This window comes from Colossoma macropomum, unplaced genomic scaffold (assembly GCF_904425465.1).
Source record: "Colossoma macropomum unplaced genomic scaffold, Colossoma_macropomum, whole genome shotgun sequence".
NCBI classification, from domain to species: domain Eukaryota; kingdom Metazoa; phylum Chordata; class Actinopteri; order Characiformes; family Serrasalmidae; genus Colossoma; species Colossoma macropomum.
Genome location: NW_023496020.1, coordinates 931,330 through 951,323, shown reverse-complemented (window position 1 = coordinate 951,323; position 19,994 = coordinate 931,330). Strand labels below are relative to the sequence as shown.

The window sequence follows — 19,994 nt, the reverse complement described above, 5'->3', positions numbered from 1 at the left end:
CCCCAGCCGTTGCGCCAGCCTTGTCTCAACGTACACGCGGAGATGCCATTCTCACACTAGCTCTGCAAGGAGTCTGGGAAAGCCAGTGCCGCCGAGGGCCTTGCAGACCCACACCACCACCCCAGCCAATTTTCATCTTCTGCAACTGCTTCACCCTCCTGAGCTCTCCGCCAATGCCTGCGTCTTGGACCTTGTCGCCCGCCCCAGCGCCTCAAACCTCTACACAGGACACAGTTTGCTATTGGTAGTTCTATTGTCTGCCATGTTAAAGTAAACGGTGTAAGTGGCAATGCCACTGACTCTTGTTTTTGCAGGTGCTCTTATTCTAGATATAGCGACACGCCTCCCCTCAGCTCTCAACAAACGCATCTCCTTTGGGACCGTGATCATTCATGTCAGGACCAACTACATCTCTGCCTGGCGTAGTCAGGTCCTGAAGGAGCACTACCAGATGCTGCTAGCCACCGCTTGGAAGGCAACGGATGCCAGGATCGCCATCTCTGGACCCCTTCCCACTTACAGCAGGAGATCCAAGCGGTTCAGCAGGCTTTTCGTGCTGCAGTCCTGGCTCCGCGGCTGGTGTGCCGTTAACGGCCTGGGCTACGTGGACAACTGGTCTTCGTTCTGGGAGCAGCCAGCACTTTACCAGAGGGATGTGCTTCACGCTAGTCCTCTTGGATCGGCTGTCCTTTCGGCTGGCATTTCTGAGCATTACTTATGAATGAAGTCGTTTTGGATTATAAAGTTTGCGTACAATTCCACTGTCACCATAAGCGAACCATCACTGCCTCCACTATAGATGCTCTTATAAATAGCTTACCAGATTTATCAAACATCCCTTCCCCATTGGGCTTCCATGACCTTGAAAGAAACACTGAAATCCTGCAATCCACACTTGTCATCTCTCGATAATGTGGCCCCGATTAAGAGGAAAAAAGTTTGCACCATAGTACAATGACCATACAAGTACACTAAAACAAACTGCTCGTAGTCTGGATTGTAAACGGTGTACATCAAAACTAGATTGTTTCTGAATTGAATAGAAAAACAGCATCTTAGAACATTAGCGTACCCTAAATGCTGCCGATGCATCCTATTTTTCATCACTAATTGAGAATAACAAAAATAATTCTAAGATCACTATCTAAACTATCTTTTTTTAATAAATTCATCCCTCAGTCTTGGATAAGTACAAAAAAATTAAAACTTGCAGTTGTTAAACCCCTAATTAAAAAGCCAGATCTTGATCCCAAAGAATTTGCCAGCTATAGACCAATTTCCAATCTCCCCTTCATTGCAAAGATCTTAAAAGTAGTTTCACAACTGCACTGAAACAGCTTTAACTAGAGTAGTAAATGATCTCCTTGTGTCTCTCGATAGTGGCCATATTTCCATACTAGTTCTTCTAGATCTCAGCGCAGCATTTGATACTATCGACCACAAGATCCTCCTTGATAGGCTGGAAAATCTGGTTGGTATTAAAGGACAGGCTTTGTCCTGGTTACGATCCTATCTGATCATTATCAATTTGTCAGTGTTAACAATAAACACTGATCATACACTAGGAAAATATGGAGTCCCCCAAGGACCAGTGTTCGGACCACTGCTTTTCTCTCTGTACATGCAACATCTTGGTAACATAATTCGCAGGTTTGACGTTTTCACTACTATACAGATGACATGCAACTTTACATATCTTCTAAAGCAAATGAGGCTTTGGATTTAAATAAACTTGAAGAATGTGTTAATATCAAAGGCTGGATGACCAATAATTTCCTTCTTAATCCAAACAAAACTGAAGTCTTACCACTTGGATCCAAAGCAGAGATCTCAACTCTCCAAATTTGTACTAAATTTAGATGGCTACATGGTTATTCCAAGCACTACTGTAAAAAATGCATACGTCATCTTCAATTCCAGTCTCTCTTTTGATACACATGTTTGCAACATCGTTAGAACCGCATTCTTTTACTTTTGTAATGCTTTATTCTATCTTTAAAGCGGAAAAGCTGGTGCATGCCTTTATAACCTCAAGGCTGGTGTTACTGTAACACCCTTATAGCTGGATGCTCCAATAAGTTACTAAATATGCTCCAACTGGTCCAGAATGCAGCTGCTAGGGTCCTTACAAGGACCAAAAAGTTTGACCATATATCCCCAATCCTGTTGTCATTACACTGACTACCTGTTAAATTTCGTGTTGAGTATAAGGTTCTTCTCTTAACATATAAATCATTAAATGGCCTGGCCCCGCAGTATCTTAGTGAATTAACTCAGTCATACGAACCCACACTTACACTCCGCTCACAAAAGAACGTCCTGCTGACAGTTCCTCGAATTAGAAAAACCACAGCAGGTGGTCGAGCTTTTTCCTACATAGCCCCGAAATTGTGGCATCATCTCATTGAGGAGCTTCCAGCATCATGGAATTATTCTCCAGGATTTACAAGCACCAAATCTTATGACAAGATGAAATATCTACCTGTCTGTCCTGCTAATCGATCTCTCTCTCTTTGAGCCCCCTGAGTGACGTTTGCCTGTGTCGTCACATGGAAGCCACCAGAGCTCCATCTCTGTTGGCTAATCACCTGTCCCTCCTGCCTGACCTGAGGCTCTCCTGCTCGTCGGCCTACATGACTAGAATTACCACAGTGGAGCCACCAGCATCTGGCACTGATCATGAACCCAATCTCTCACTTTGACAGAGAACCTATGAGATGGTTCTAACTTCCTACAATCAGAATATTTCTGAAAGATGTTTAAGCACTAAGCTTCTTTGTTGTATCTCATCATAAAATCTCATTAGCTATTTCATTCTCTCTTCATCCAGGGTCGACCAAAGGAGGATGGGTTCCTCTCTTGAGCCTGGGTTCCTCTCAAGGTTTCTTCCTCTTACTCCAAGGGAGTTTTTCCTTGCCACTGTCGCCTCTGGCTTGCTCATGGGGGGCTTGTGCCCGGATTCAGTTCCTTACGTCTATACATGGACTCCTTTTTTATTTTCTTTTTTATTCTTTTGATCCCTCCATGAACTACTTTTCTGTAAAGTTGCTTTGAGACAAGATTACTTGTAAAAAGTGCTATCCAAATAGTTGGTGATTGGGCCAATGTTGCGCTTGAGAAAAGGGCCAAAGTGGCAGGGACTGTGGAGGGATTTTTATTTTTAATTGTTACAAGCAAGGTTTTCTTGGTCATCACACAGGACCCTTCTTCTTGAGGCCTCTGCTAAGCCGGCAGGCCCTCCTGCCACCATAGACATTGCAACAGGCCCAGTGCCCGAGGATGTTGGTGCAGCCTCCACGTTCCCTGACCAGCTGGCCTCCATGTCTCTGAGTCTCCTGACTCATCCATGTTCTCAGTATTTCCTGACTTGTCTGTAATCTCTGTCTCCTGTTCCTGCACCCTGGGCGGCTCCTGTTCCTTTTTACTTTTCCAGTGCCCCAGCTTTCTGTTCCTGTACTAGTGCCCCAGAGGGTTTCACACAAGGCTCCTGGTCCTATCATCCAAGCTCCTACTGTGGTGATGTCCTGTGCAGCTCCTGTACCAGCCCCTCAGCATGGTCTCCTCCACATCCTGTTCCAGTCCCTGCTCAGCCAACTTTCCAGTTCCTGACTCAGCTAGTCACCCAGCAACCATTCCAGTTCCCTGCCAGGCCACACTTTGTTCTCTGCCCCAACACCCATAAGTCTGTTTTCCCTTGTGTATACCCGGTCTTTAGTCCCTAGTTTGTTTGTTACTGTGTATGTGTCCATACCTTTCACAATTACTGTTTCTTTCTCTGGTCTTTTTGAACTCATTCCTGCCAACGTCTGCCCTGTCCCCATGTCTATGCTAATTCAGTCTCCTGTTCCAGTTTGTCCAGCGTCCTGTCCAGTTTTTGTCCCGCCCACTGTTCAGTCTCCTGTTCCGTCTCATGTCCAGCCCATAGTCCTGTCTTGTGTCCCACCTCCTGTTTTGTCTCCTGCCCCATCACTTGCCTCATCACATGAAGATAGAGAGGTGCAAAAAGCCATGGAAAGTCATGACACCAGCTGAAATCTATCAGTAATTAGAAAGCAATCCTGTCACTTAGTGCAAATTAATATCAGCTGGTTCAACTGAAGGCCTGTAAAAAGGTGTCTCATTACTAAGGTGCCACACAAGAAACATCTCATGATGGGTAAAACCAGTGAGCTCTCTCAAGACCTTTGCAACCTTATTGTTGCAAAACATACTGATGGCACTGGTTACAGAAGAATTTCTAAACTACTGAAGGTTCCAGTGAGCACTGTTGGGGCCATAATCCGGAAGTGGAAAGAACATCATTTCACCATAAACCGGCCACGACCAGGTGCTCCCTGCAAGATTTCAGACAGAGGAGTGAAAAGAATTATTAGAAGAGTTGTCCAAGAGCCAAGGACCACTTGTGGAGAGCTACAGAAAGACCTGGAATCAGCAGGTACAATTGTTTCAAAGAAAACAATAAGTAATGCATTCAACCGCCATGGCCTATATGCACGCTCACCACGCAAGACTCCATTGCTGAAGAAAAAGCATGTTGAAGCGTGTTTAAAGTTTGCTCAACAACATTTAGACAAGTCTGTGAAATACTGAGAGAATATAGTCTGGTCAGATGAGACCAAAATTGAACTCTTTGGATGCCATAATACACACCATGTTTGGAGGTCAAAAGGTACTGTATATCACCCCAAAAACACCATACCAACAGTGAAGTTTGGAGGTGGGAGCATCATGGTGTGGGGCTGTTTTTCAGCATACGGCACTGGCACGCTTCATATAATTGAAGGAAGGATGAATGGACAAATGTACTGAAACATTCTTGATAAAAATCTGTTGCCATCTACCAGGATGATGAAGATGAAACGAGGGTGGACATTTCAGCAAGACAATGATTCCAAACACACAGCCAAGGAAACTCAATTGGTTTCAGAGAAAGAAAATAAAGCTGCTAGAATGGCCCAGCCAATCACCTGACCTGAATCCAATTGAAAATCTATGGAAGGAACTAAAGCTCAGAGTTCATAGAAGGAGCCCATGGACCCTTGAGGATTTGAAGAGTGTTTGTGTGGAAGAATGGGCCAAAATCACACCTGAGCAACACATGCGACTAGTTTCTCCATACAGGAGGCATCTTGAAGCTGTCATCACCAACAAAGGCTTTTGTACGAAGTATTAAATAAATTTCAGTAAGCGTGTTCAATACTTTTTCCCTGTGTCATTTCTCATTATTACACATCACTTAATTTATGGACATCTATGGTTTGATTTCTTTGCATGTGTGGATTGGATGGGTTGTTACCGACATCTGGTGAGAATTTCATGTCAATAGCACCTTTAGAAATATATTTACTTAGAAAATTGGTGACGTGTTCAATACTTATTTCACTCGCTGTATATATATATATCTCTTGTTTTAGTGTTGTCTTTGATTGGCATTGAATGTTAAACTGAATGTGAATCTGAATGTGTTCCTGTTCTGGATTGTTCAGATTGGTTGTAGCTTTATGTTCGTGTTTTAGTTTGCTCTTATTTCTTTTCATGGGTAGCACTGTCATCTCACAGCAAGAAGGGCCTGGGTTCGATACCCGGCCAGGCGACCGGGGTCATTTCTGTGTGGAGTTTGCATGTTCTCCCTGTGTCTGCGTGGGTTTCCTCCGGGTTCTCCGGTTTCCTCCCACGGTCCAAAGACATGCAGTCAGGCCAATTGGACATGCTGAATTGCCCCTAGGTGTGAGTGTGTGTGTGATTGTATATGTCTGTCTGTCTGCCCTGTGATGGACTGGTGACCTGTCCAGGGTGTATCCTGCCTTCCGCCCAATGACAGCTGGGATAGGCTCCAGCACCCCACCGCGACCCAGAAGGATAAGCGGTTTAGAAGATGTATGCATATATTTCTTTTCATGTTTCTTTTGTCTTGACACAAAACCCACTCGCACTTGCATCCTGCTTCGTCTTCTGGATTCCCAATGTTACACATATACAACACATTCTCCATCAGTCTGAAGAACCGTTTCACCATACAAAGAACGATTTAATCATGCAAAGGGGTTCTTGGAGTGTTCACGGTTCTATATAGAACCATTATATTTAATAAAGAATAAGAGTAAATGGGTGCAATGAATAATCGATGTAGTCAACTAAAATTGATGACTAAATTAGTTACCAAAGAATTTGTCAATTAGTTGGTGACATCATGTGTGTTTTTCATGCTGACTTGGAATGTGCTCACATATGTGTTACCCCTTAGTGGAGTGAAGTGAACAATACTGCAATGGCCACACCTTTGCGACCAAAAACATCCTAAATGTGGGAGCAATTCACACTCGGCCAAAACGTTGTAAATGCAACATTCACAAAGCTGGTATGAGGCACATGAGTTATGCTGGAGCATCTGAAGAGGAGGCACGCTGACTCACTTGAAGATGAAGACTCGTCTCGGTTAGTTAGCTAATATTAATGTTAAAACTAGCTTTCACATTATGAGCTGTGACGTTTTCTATTTTGAAATACATTTTCTATTGATCAATGAATAGTTAATGGTGTTGAACATACTAGAGAGCTGCATGGCAATGGGGATAGTGGTAACACCATGGATTTCAGTGGTAATCCACAGATATGGGGACAAAACAAGAAATATTCCAGAAATGGGGATAAACGTTACAGCATTCCTGTGGGAATGGTAATAAAATGTCTGCTAATGATTAACTCCACAGTAGATATTTGGAATCAAGTGCAGGTTTATCAGACAACCACAAGAAGCATCAGCAATAACTGGCAGGGTCAAAACTGTGAAGATATCACAGAAGATCAGGCAGCCAGTCCAAAAAAGTGATCCAATACTCGAAACAAGAAGGCAAGGGCTTGTAACCGTAGTATAAACACAAGAAAAACATGGCCCAGAATTGCAGGGAAAACCTTACAAGACTTTACACAGAACATGGGGCTGAATGCCCCTTAAATTCTCTACAAAATGGCCTCTGATGTAGCAAAGTTGTCAGCTAGAGTGTCAGTACTCAGGACAATGAGACCTCTCCTGGTGTGGAGGGTAACTGGCAGCAGATGTGACAACAGTAGTTTTGAGTGCAGACTTCCACATAGTTTAATTCGAAACTTTCTCAGCTTCTATACTGAGATGTGTTTTGGTCTTCACATGATGGATAAAGTAGTGCTTAAATGTGCCATAAATGTATAATTTTCAAAGCTGCATTGTTGTCACGGTGACGTTTATGCCTGGAAAATGTGTTGCTGCCAAGTGCACAGGTTTAACCCCGGAGAACTCGATATGTTCTATGGCATGTAGCCTAATGTAGCTGCACAAAATGCACTTTTCTATACTTGTATTTCTTATTATATTTCTTTCCAATTTAGATGGGTGGTGTATTTTTGCTATATTTTATTGCTGCTAACTTGGTTTTAAATTGTAACAGAAAAAACACATTGGAATTTCTTTTTCACTTATCTTCTAAATCAGCAGCAAAGTTCAGTAAAAAGCATATTTTTGAATAAAGTATTCATCTTCGTTGTCTTTATTGTTAGTTAGCACATGCCTAAAAACAAACTTAAGCTATATTTAAAAGCTGACAGCTACATAAGATCCACTGAGCAACTGTGAGACAATCCGAACCGTTGATCATTCATTTCAATAATTAATATATTATCAAAAATAGTCATTAGTTGCAGCTCTAAAATGCTGCATTTATGTATTTAGCCTACAGTGATATGCAATATTAGCCTATTTTGTCTTGCCCAAGAAATTTCTTGGTGTTGTGTTTCTGATAAACAGACCCTGGTGTCCTGTGCACAGGGTGGTGTGTTATCCACTGTGCTGTTCAAGGTTTTAAATCAGTATGTACAGGAAACTGAGCCTGAAATTCCTCTAACTTTTAATTCTCTATATTTCTCTCCTGTTGAGAAAAAAGTTGACCGAACAGATGAATAACTCAGTGCTGGCGACACAACACTGCCACCTATGGCTCAAGGCTGCATGCAGTAGGCTTAAGTTTGTTGTCCTGTACTTACAAGATATAACCACACAAATAATTACTCATAATTACCCAAACCCTGTTCAATTGCCCTGAGTAGAACAGAAGATCCTGTCCTGCTGAAGATGGCCATGGCCACTCAAACATTAGAGGGACTCACATTGCTTTTAAAACACGTTTGTTTTGGGCATTTCCAAGTAAATATGTATTATAATGAAAAGCACCTGGTACCAAACAAACACCGCACTGCATCTCTCGTTCACACACTCCGTTCCAGATAGAACGTTCCGGCACATCTGTATCAAATATAGTCTGTATGGAGGGACGAGTCCAAACACATGACAGAGCTCAAAAAGCAGCTTCGGAAAAAAACAAGCTGGAAAAACATGAAAATAATGAATGACTGTGCCATGTCGCTTTCTCACACGGCGGTTGTGTTATTACAGAGCAGAGCAATATCACCCGACATGAGACAAACCCTTAACCCAGCAGGAAGCAGAGCTGCAGTGACCTTAATATCCACAGCAGACAACTGCACAATTCACAATCTCCAGAACCCATGCTTTCCAGAACCTGACTTCTGCAAAACCCACACTGTCCAGAACCTGACCTCTCCTTAATAAATAGTCCCTTTAACCTGAACTCAAGCTTTCCAGAACCCATACTGGTCAGAACCCACACTCTCCAGAACCTGAGCTCTCCATAATAAACAGTCTTTTGAACTTGAAGCTCTCCAGAACCCAAACTGTCCAAAACCAGTACCTGGTGTTAGCCAGTTATCCAGTAGTAGTTATCCAGTACCTGGTGTCCAGAATCTGTATCATTCAGAACTCATGTTCTCCATAATCCACACTCTCCTGAACCCATATTCTCCAACATACTCTAGATTCCATACTGTCCAAAACAAGGGTTCTCTAGAGCAATCAGTTTCCGGAACCCATGTGGGGACTAACACAGAACTAACAAGCTGCAGAACAAGAGCTCTCCAAAGTATGAATTCTCCAGAATCTGAAGTCTCCAGAACCTGAACAGTCCAGATCCCACACTCTGCAGAACCCATGCTTCCCAGAACCCACACTCCCCAAAATCTGCAGTCTTCATCACACTCTCTAGAACCCGCTCTGTCCTTAATCCACACACTCTAGAATCCATGATCTCTAAAAAGTGCAGTCTTCTGAGCCACACTATCTAGGACTGTCCACCATCCAGAGCCCACTTTGCCAAAATCCACTGTCCATAATTATACTACCAAAGGAACCTACACTGTCTAGAACCTGTACTCTCTAGATCCTGCACTTTCCAAAACATGCTCTCTATAAGGACCTGTGCTCTCCAGAACCCACACTGTCCAGAACCTGAGCTCTCCATAATCTGTACTCTCCAGATCCTGAACTCTCCATAACAAACAATCTTTTGAAGTTGAACATCAAGTTATCCAGAATCTGGTCTCCTGAGTGTACAGGGCCTGTGTTCTCTAGAATCCACTCTCCAGAACCTGCACTATTCAAAACAAGCACTTTCCAGAACCATGAACCTCCAGAACCTGTTCAGAAACTGAACTCTTCTGAACTCATACTCACCAGGACTCACACTCTCCAAAACCAGTCAGAAGTCTAACAGTAATAAATCAGCATAACACACATAAACAGCAGCACAGCAACCAACGACTCAGCATCACATTGCTATGACAACAAACTTCATCAGCATGACAGTCCTGGATCCTTGCAGTGTAATAGCTGTGATGTAAGCGTGTTTAGAAACTGGGATGTGCCTTACCTCGTTCACACTGAGCTCCGGTGAAGCCGTACGTGCACACACATCGGTTTGGAGCGACACACCTTCCACCGTTTAGACATCCCGACTCACACACCGCTACACAGACAGAATTACTGATCAGTAATAATTGCATGATAACACAATATACACTCACTGAAGACTTTATTAGGAACACCTTCTTGTATCTGCACTCACTGTCCACTTTATCAGCTCCACTGACCATATAGGAGCCCTTTGTAGTTCTACAGTTACAGACTGTACTCCATCTGTTTCTCTGCATACTTTGTTACCCTGTTCTTCAATGGTCAGAACCCCCACAGAGCAAGTATTATTTGGGTGGTGGGTCATTCTCAGCACTGCAGTGATACTGACATGGCGGTGGTGTGTTAGTGTGTGTTGCGCTGGTGCGAGTGGATCAGACACAACAGTGCTGCTGGAGTTTTAAAACACCTCAGTGTTGCTGCTGGACTGAGAACCAAAAACATCCAGCCAACAGCGTAATGTGGGCAGCGTCCTGTGACCACTGATGAAGGACTAGAGGATGACCAACACAAACTGTGCAGCAGCAGATGAGCTATCGTCTCTGACTTTACATCTACAAGGTGCAGAGAAACAGATGGACTACAGTCTCTAATTGTAAAACTACAAAGTGCTCCTATATGATAAGTGGAGCTGATAAAATGGGTAGGTGTACCTAATAAAGTGCTCAGTGAGTGGAGATTAAACAGTACTGTTAACACTGAATGTGATTATAGGCACTGAATAATCTGATAATTATCAGATTTCTGCAGTTATCTGTTTATTAAGTGATCGTGTAAACAGCACACTGTAATTTCTTGGATCAGATTAAGGTCTATAAATCTGAATAAGAAATCTGATAAAGAGGCTGGATCTGAGCTCAGTAATGGGGTTTTTAAGTGTATGTAAACCCTCACTTTGATTTCTTTCAGTCTCTCTCAGTCTGAGCATGTGTGAAAAAACAGCGCTGCCCTGGAAACAGCGAGCAGCGTTTAACACAGCACCCGCGAGACACAGCACAGCACTTTTGGAGCGACACTGAAACCAAATACATGCTTGACGAAATGAAGGATTTAAATATTTTTCATTTACTAGATGATGATTGTTCACATGTTCATCTTAAGTGACTATATATTTTAATAAAAAGCCCCTGCTTGGGTTTTACATTACGTTTACGTCACATCTTATTCTGTTTATTGGCCGGTGGTAAAGCAGAAATCCAATTACTGCTGGATTCACATAAACCTGGAGTTTTCCCACACTGAACCAGTTACTGACACAATCTGGTTTTCTGCAGTTATCAGATTATTAAGTGTAAACACACTGAGCCAGTAACTGCCAAAATCTGATTTTCTGCAGTTATCAGATTAAGTGTAAACACACTGAACCAATTACTGACATGATCTGATTATCTGCAGTTATCAGATTATTAAGTTTAAACACACTGAACCAGTTACTGACAGAATCTGATTTTGTGCAGTTGTCAGATTATCAAGTGTAAACACACTGAATCAGTTACTGACACAATCTGATTTTCTGCATTTATCAGATTATCAAGTGTAAACACACTGAATCAGTTACTGACACAATCTGATTTTCTGCATTTATCAGATTATCAAGTGTAAACACACTGAATCAGTTACCGACACAATCTGATTTTCTGCATTTATCAGATTATTAAGTGTAAACACACTGAACCAGTTACTGACGCAATCTGATTTTCTGCAGTTATCAGATTATTAAGTGTAAACACACTGAACCAGTTACTGACAGAATCTGATTTTCTGCATTTATTAGATTATCAAGTGTAAACACACTGAATCAGTTACTGACACAATCTGATTTTCTGTAGTTATCAGATTATTATGTGTAAACACACTGAACCAATTACTCTTATGTTGTGCTTCTGAAAAAGTATTGATAATACAAAGCAAATGAGTGTTTAAGTAATAGGTCATCTTAATTTTTATGGGTTTTGTACTTTATATGCAAAGACTTCTTACGCTGGCCACAGTGAGTTCCAGTGTAGCCTTTCTGACACAAGCAGCTGTCCTCTGCACAGGATCCGCCATTCATGCATCGGATGTTACAGTGTTGAACTGCAAAAACAAAGAATCTCTTACAAACTGCACACATACGCCACCAAACACATACACAAGCCCTACAATCTCACAGGATCTAACACACACCACACATTATCGAGGGAATGCTAAACTGAGTGATGTGGCTGAGAGATTACAAAATCTAGCTCTGAAAACTGGATTCAAAGTCTGGATGTAAATTTCTTTAGCCTAAGGCTGGGGTTTCCAAAATCCAGCCTCAGGGCCAAATGTGGCAGATTTTATTCAGCCCATGTCTTCTGTTTTAGAGTGTGTTATTAGTGGCCCACAAGCCAGTACGCTGCTGTTCTTCCTTTCACCTGACGGTGGCATTTAGTTTAGTCCAGACTGCAGCCATAAAGCACAAATTTGAAACTGGGAACCTGCGATTTTGGTAAGATAGAAATTTGATAGTTTTTCATTGAGAGCCGCAGAGAATGAGCCTCGTATTTCAAAAGATTGTAATGAATTTAATATTGACAGACATCAAACACAGCATGAACATTACAGCAAATGTTCAAGAGAGAAACTAAAGCAGCTGCAGCTCCCGAGTCTCACAGCCCCGACTTCTTATCGGAGCAAATTCAGCAGGTCACTAAATATTAACCTTTTAAGGTGAAACAATAACAGCTATTTATACTGTTTAATCTGCTCCTCTCGTTTAATAAAGTGATTTCCGAATGCAGTTCAGAATGCCAACTGAATGCAGACATCACATTTAGTGAGTTTAAAGGAGTCAGCTGTCCCATTTCACCAATTCCTGCTCATTCTCTTCGCTCCTCCTTTCCACTCCTCGATTCCTCCACGTAGCAGGAGGGGCAGTAGCAAAAGTTTTGGATGCAGCTATGGCCAATGGACAGGAAATGACTTCATACATGACATCATACCTGTGGCTGGACTGGAGATTAGACACAAACTTACCATAGCTAAGAGAGGCTCTGCCAGAAACACGCCTCTGAAAAACACTCTGACAACGGAAACATAAACACTCTGCCCCACGCAGCTGCTCAGCCACAGTCACACACACACTTCAGAGCCAGGGAGGCGTGTTTGGTACCTGACTTGGAGCCGCAGGACGGAGCGATCTGTCCGCTTGGGCAGGTGCACATGTTTGGTCTGGAGCAGAATCCATCTCCGCAAGAACTGCGGCAGATCGCTGAGAGAGACAGAGAGAGAGAGAGAGAGAGAGAGAGAGAGAGAGAGAGAGAGAGAGAGAAGTAATGATCAATACAACACGGTATTGCAATAACTATAGGTGAGAATACAGTACCAATACACAGCTTTTAAACTAGTATCAACATTTTAACATGTAGTAACTTCATTGGTAGATTAATGCACACATAAAATGATGGTCCTCCAAGTGTTCTTTAGAAAAGAAAATGGTTCTATATAGAACCATGAACACTCATACAACCATCTGCATGTTTAAAGGGTTCTTTGCATCATGAAATGGTTCTTCAGATTGACAGAGGATGTGCTTTAGGTGGTTCTATAAAGAACCTTTTTTGAAAAGAGATTTATGTAGCACCAAAGAGGGTTACAGGCTTGACATCGTAACAATAGAAGAACACTTTTTGGTGCTACATAGAACCATCTACCGCACATTCCCCATCAATCTCCAGAAACATTTAATGTTGCAGAAAAACATTTATTCATGCTAAGGGTTCTTTGAGTGTTCATGGTTCTATCTAGAACTATTTTGTTTACAAAAGAACGCTTGAAGAACCATCATTTTTAGGAGTGTAGGACAGGTCTCTTCACATTGATGTATCAGTCTACTCAGGCTTTAGCAGAGCTCAGTAACACTGAGATTAATAACTGATCACATTGATTTATCAGTCTACTCAGGCTTTAGCAGAGCTCAGTAACACTGAGATTAATAACTGATCACATTGATTTATCAGTCTACTCAGGCTTTAGCAGAGCTCAGTTATTTATTATTTAAAGATGTTATATACATTTTTATTATTTAGTAAGTATGTATTCTGAACGTATTCTCTAAAAAATTGTAAAAGTAACTGTATTCTTTATACTGTCTTTACAAAATGTAACTGCTGAATACAGGTAATTTCTGTATTCTGAATATATATTCCCAATTCTTGTATTCTGTTACATTCCAACCATGATCACGACTCCTGGCTTGGAGACTGTTCACCAAGGCTGCTGCGAAGAGCAAAGGAAAGTGAGCAAGACTGGCTGGAACTGTTCAGTCAATCAGCCGTGATGTGGAGCATGACCCCCCACTTCCTCAGTTTCAACTGCTAAACAATATCATCACCTCTGCTAAAAGAAGGCTGCTGGCCAACGCGCAATCACAGAACACAAAGCCCAAAAACAGCCTTCCTGAGGAACGCAGCTTGAACAGCTCCCTATTCACTGCTGGAGGAAAAAACAGCATTACAGATGATGGATCCACACCAAGAGCTGAGCTCAAACTCCTCGTGTTAGGCTGGCATCAGAGGAGTGTTAAAGCAGAGGAGGGTCAAACGCCCTGGGCTGCACACGTGCTGGACTGTAAACGTTTATGCTGCGGTGTAAAGCACGTTGTGTGGTCTTTACAAGTCTTTAGGAGCTCCAGTAAAGGTTTATAACTTACGGACGATGCACTGATTGCCACCGGTCAATGTCTTCCAGCCAGGACAGCAGTAGGTTTGGTGACGTGAGCCACATACGTTGGGTCTGGAGGTGAGGGGACAGTAAACACAGGTCATTCAGGAAACGCACCGCCACTTTCACACCACTTTCGCTATTTCGTCTCCCAGCGGCCCCTGATTTCCAGTATATTTTTAAACATAAACTGAAAACCCATTTATTCAGTCTGGATTTTATGGAGTGTTGATGTTAGTATTTACACTTATTTATTATCTTTAGTATTTATTGTATTCTATTTGTTTTTAACATTTTACTGTTGATCAGTTTTATTTTACAACCCCATTTCCAAAAAAAGTTAGGATGCTGTGCAGAATGTAAATAAAAACAAAATGCAAGGATGTGTAAATCACTTAAACCCTAGATTTTTCTCTGAAAATAGTACAAAGACAACATATCAAATGTTAAAACAGAGAAATTTTATTGTTTTTTGGAAATATATAAGCCCATTTTGAATTTGATGCCAACAACACGTTCCAAAAAAGTTGACAAAAAAGCAACAAAAGGCTGGTAAAGTTGTGTAATGCTAAAAGAACACCTGCTGATTAATGTACAACAGGTCAGTAACATGATTGGGTATAAAAAGAGCATCCCAGAGAGGCTGAGTCTTTCAGAAGTAAAGATGGGGAGGGACCACTCAGCTTGTTATCAGTGCACAGTTCAAAAGCCAGTATTCATGATAGTATAGGGGGGCATTAGTGCACATGGCATGGGTGATGCACACAACTGTCCCATTAATGCTGAATGATATTGTCACACAGCCTCCGAAACCCCGTGTAGATTCGGACTCGAATTTGTCTCTGATTTTGGATTATGACCACTTGCCTGTACCTTCGACCATGCTACTACTTTTCCCTTTTTGGATTGTTGCCTTGGCTGATCTTTGTATCTTTCGTGTGCCTTCTGGATCTGAACTCTGCCTGGTTATCGACTACGACTTTGAACTCTGTTTCTATCAGTAAAGCCCTTTCTGTAAGTTACATCTGCAAGCGTCTGACCGTACTTGAAACCTTACAGATATATATATGTTTTGGCTACATATGCTGCCATCCAGATGATGTCTTTTTCAGGGAAGGCATTGGTTATTTCAACAAGACTATGTAAAACCACATTCTTCATGTATTACAACAGCATTCCTCCATAGTAAGAGATTCCGGGTGCTAAACTGGCCTGCCTGCAGTCCAGACCTGCCACCACTGAAAACATTTGGCGCATTATGAAATGAAAAATACGACAAAGGAGACCCTGAACTGTTGAGCAGCTGAAATCCTATATGAAACAAGAATGGGAAAACATTTCACTTTCAAAACTACAGCAGTGTCTCCTCAGTTCACAAACACTTACAGAGCGTTGTTAAAAGAAGAGGTGATGAAACTCAATGGTACACATACCCCCGTCCCAACTTTTTTGGAACGTGTTGTTGGCATCAAATTTAAAATGGGCATATATTTTTCAAAAAACAATTCAATTTCTCAGTTTCAACATTTGATATGTTGTCTTTTACTATTTTCAATGAAATGCAGGGTTTAAATAATTTGCACATCATTGCATTTTGTTTTTATTTGGGGTTGTATTCCATTTTGCTTTATCATTGCTTATAATATCTTTTATTATCTTAACTACTCATTATTAAACATAGCCTCCAAATCCATTGTAATGTTGTATGTTCTGCCAATTGCTTTTAAACCACTTTGAACTGCAATTTCATTTATTTGAATGGTGCTACATGAATAAACTTTCTTAGAAAATATTACTCTGTTCTAAAGACGTACTGATAATTGCTTTGTCATTTACAGAGGTTCATATAACTCTTCGAATTGCACATGAACTGTTTCAGACTGTGTTCTCTAGCCCTGGTCCTGGAGATCTACCTTCCTGCAGAGCCTAGTTCCAAACACAGTTAAGTCTAGCTAATCAGCCTCTTCCCAAGTCCCTGATTGGCTGGATCAGATATATTAGAGTTCAGTAAGGGGGTGGGGCAGATTATTGGATACAGGTTGGAACTAAACTCTACATAAGGTAGCTCTCTAGGACCAGGGCTGGAGATTACTGGTTTAAGACCTTCTATTAATGTCTAGCCCACACGTACATGTTTTTTTTTTTTAATGTTGGGGGAGGGGGGGTTGATATTCTTGTTACTCAGTGGTCTAGTGGACCTACCACATTATTGTTTTTTTTTTTAATCAATACAGCCATAACAATTTATGTAAAAATACCCAAAAATATCACAAGTGGCCAGTGTAGGGTTCTCCTTTAGCAGCTGTAGCCAGTCAGCAGCCTGTCCATGTTGTCCACCCTCACACACATATACAAACACATACACACACAGACACACACACACACTAACAGCAGGCCATGTAGTAGGAGAACAGAGTGAAGGGACACAACACCTCCACACATTTATTCTCCATGGGTTAACCCCAACACCACATATGTAATATAAATGTGTAGGGGGTGTACAGTGTGAAGATATAGCAGTGACCTCCATAACATTCTGACCCCTCTGTTCTTCAATATAGTGTAAGAGGAACTGGACATTTATGTATAAACATGTACCAAGTCCTGTTAGCGATGTTAAAACCAGCAATATTTTAACTGCATCAGCCCTTGCACAAAATTGCCTCGTGTAAACAAAGCAGATAACAGTTCATAATCTGACATTACCAACCATCCCTGAATTCTGAATTTCTTCAGCCTGGAAGGAGTTTTACAAAAGGTCTGTGTTCAGTGACCAGTTTAGCCAGGACCACTTTGTTCAAGAAAAAATTGTGTTTCCATTTGTAGACATTACATTTGGTTGTATGGCTCTGTTCTGGGACCTCCCTGCCCGTTCATGTGCATATATGGAAAGCCTAAGGCAAGGAGAGCAGCAGGAAGACCCCAAAATGACCACAGCAGGCTAATGGTCTAGCAGAAGATTGCAAAAAGGCTTGCAGAGGAAGCAGCGAGAAAGAGCAGCTAAAGCAGCCTAAATAAACTCCCTGACGAATTTAGCCAATCGTATGCCTAGCAGGCATTTAGCTGAGCCCTCAGCTCATTGAGATTAACAGCTGGTGACTTGAGATTAGGGTCTGAGCTTGACTTCATGGCTTCGGGGAACCAATGCTAGGAAAAATACCCATGTATGTATGGACAAGGCTTAAGTTTACTCATCATGTTGACATGAAGTGTGTACATTAAAATCAGTGATGGAAAAATGGTATCTTCCCTATATAGAAAAGACACAGAGAAAAACTCTGTTCTGTCTTTTTCTAGAAGTGGACTAATCAGTTGCACTAAAATGCAACCTACCATATGGTCAGTTTACAAAACTCAGACATATTTCTTTGGAAACAGCTGATTTTGAGGGTAGAGCTGAGATTCTAAACAAAGACTTCCGCTTGATTCTTTATTAAAGAAGTACCTTCCTAATACCAATTAGGACTCCAGAAGGTGGCTCAGAAATATAAAACTTAAAAAGATTTTTTCTTCTAGTGTTACATCTAGATTTATTGCTTTTGGTCAGAAGATTAGGAAAACCATCAACAATCATCAAACACACACGTATTTGCTTGAGAATCAGAGTAAAATAAGTCAAATAGAACTTTAAGAGGCAGTCCAGCGCTTGGACCCCTGTATTGCTCCTCATACCAGAGCATACGAATGTGGGCCAGCGGCGGGTTGGAGACAACCCCCTCCACCCCATCCTGCCTCCACCACCCCGTCTCTGTGTGAAAGGAAATTGGCCCAAATAAACGTATCTCCCAACTGTTTAGTCCTGCTGCTTTTGCAAGCACAACTTATAATGTAAAGTCTATGAGCCAGAGCAAGAGCTACAACAAGAGCTCACAAGAATTATTGATTAAACATCCTGGTGGTCACGTCACTGTAACAATTCCAAGCATTGACAAAGAGCACACAGCACTGAATACAATGCAACTGATTAACTACATACAATGAAATTTAATTAAACTTTCTTAAGAGCAGAATGGCGTAACTGCAGAACTTGACCTTGACTGGAAGAAAGATAAGAAAGAAAATTCTTAGCATTGCCAAAAAGTTTTTAAAACTTGATTACTGATACAAATAATTAGGGCTGGGCAATATGACAATATATATTGTTATTGTGATGAATTGTCACAATACAATAGGCTTTTCTGATCATATTGTGTGTATAGTCAGTGCTTGACGAACTGACCAACTGCATGTTTCTTTATAAAGAGAGCAAAATTTGTAACTGGATTTTGTGCCAAATATTGAATAAAATGGATAGTTTTTGATAGCATATATTTTTAAGTAAGCTTTTTACTCAGTTCATCACAATATTATATTTTTGCCATACACAAATAATTCTGTCACCCTGCACATTCTATCTTGCAAAATAACTGCACGCAACCATGCCACTTTTCATGCAACAGGTCAGTGTTAGTATAGACCAGCATTCCTCAATGCTGAATTTACTCTGTACTGGCTCAGAAATGCTGCAGGTGCTCGTTTAACACTCTGAGAAGTTAACAGGTGATGGAGTTACCCTTTAAGCGTGTCCCCGCCCCGGCGCTTGGACCTGCTGACCCTCTGCTCTGCAGGTTTGTCCGTCTTGGTGTCTCCACACACGACACACAGTGCTGTGAGACCCACAGCCAACTTCAGCAGCCACATTCTGCCTCGCTGCCCCTTTCCCGCAGCTGATCCACTTTAGAAAAACTTGATCTGAGAGCACAGAACCTCTAGGCTGGACGCAACTCCCGTCTGCTGAGGCCAATCTGGGATGGATCTGGAGGAAAAGTAAGGGAATAAAAGTTTTAAAGCAGTCAGAAATTCAATTTTTGAGCAGAAAAAATAGTGCAAAAAGAAAAAAAGTGTCTGCAGATGACCAAGGACTGCTGGCCATTGCAAAAAAGCACAACAGATTGAACGCAGCAGGAGCAACTTCAGCCCTGCATGAAGTTCCAGCTCTGTTTAACAAACGTCCTGAAACAAAGTCACAACAGGCAGAGTCGTGCACAGTTGAAGCGCAGTTGAGAGAGTCACGGTACCTTTCCTGGACCCTGGAGTGTGTGTGTGTGTGTATATGTGTGTGTCCTCCGGATTGAGCAGAAGAGTTAGAGCTGCTTTCCCCTGGAGCTGAGTGTGTGTGTGAGCATGGTGGAGCAGCACAGAGCTGAAGCTCAAAGCTCAAAGCCTCTGGGCCATTCTGCAGGGCGAGACAAGCTGCTGCTTTTTCTCTCCACTTTCTCTCTCTCTCCCTCTCATTCTCTCTCTCTCTCTTCTGGACTCTCCTCCTTCCCTCCCTCCCTCCCTCCCTCCCTTGTGCTCTCGCGAGAGGCAGAGTGCTGCGGAAACAATGCAGGCAAACTTTCACTTGTACAGCGCAACTTCCCCTCCACACACTCACACACACACAGTTGTCAACCACTCTGTCAAACACAATTAGACTTGGTGATAAAAAAGTTGATTATTTTGGATCAAGATGGTGATCTGGTGAAACATGTGC

General features: G+C 41.9%; 1 protein-coding gene across 1 annotated transcript in view; it reads right to left on the bottom strand.

Annotated features, from left to right (window-relative positions):
* fbn1 (fibrillin 1) overlaps positions 1–19,755 on the bottom strand; it is a 165,256-nt gene extending 145,501 nt beyond the window's left edge. Inside the window, exons 1-6 of the mRNA XM_036564582.1 lie at positions 19,537–19,755; positions 19,032–19,274; positions 14,469–14,551; positions 12,930–13,028; positions 11,777–11,872; positions 9,756–9,851 (exon numbers count right to left, since the gene is read on the bottom strand). Coding sequence (XP_036420475.1) covers positions 9,756–9,851; positions 11,777–11,872; positions 12,930–13,028; positions 14,469–14,551; positions 19,032–19,159 — 502 coding nt within the window. The 5' untranslated portion in view covers positions 19,160–19,274; positions 19,537–19,755. The remainder of the gene's footprint in view (positions 1–9,755; positions 9,852–11,776; positions 11,873–12,929; positions 13,029–14,468; positions 14,552–19,031; positions 19,275–19,536) is intronic.
* Between the last annotated feature and the right edge of the window lie 239 nt (positions 19,756–19,994).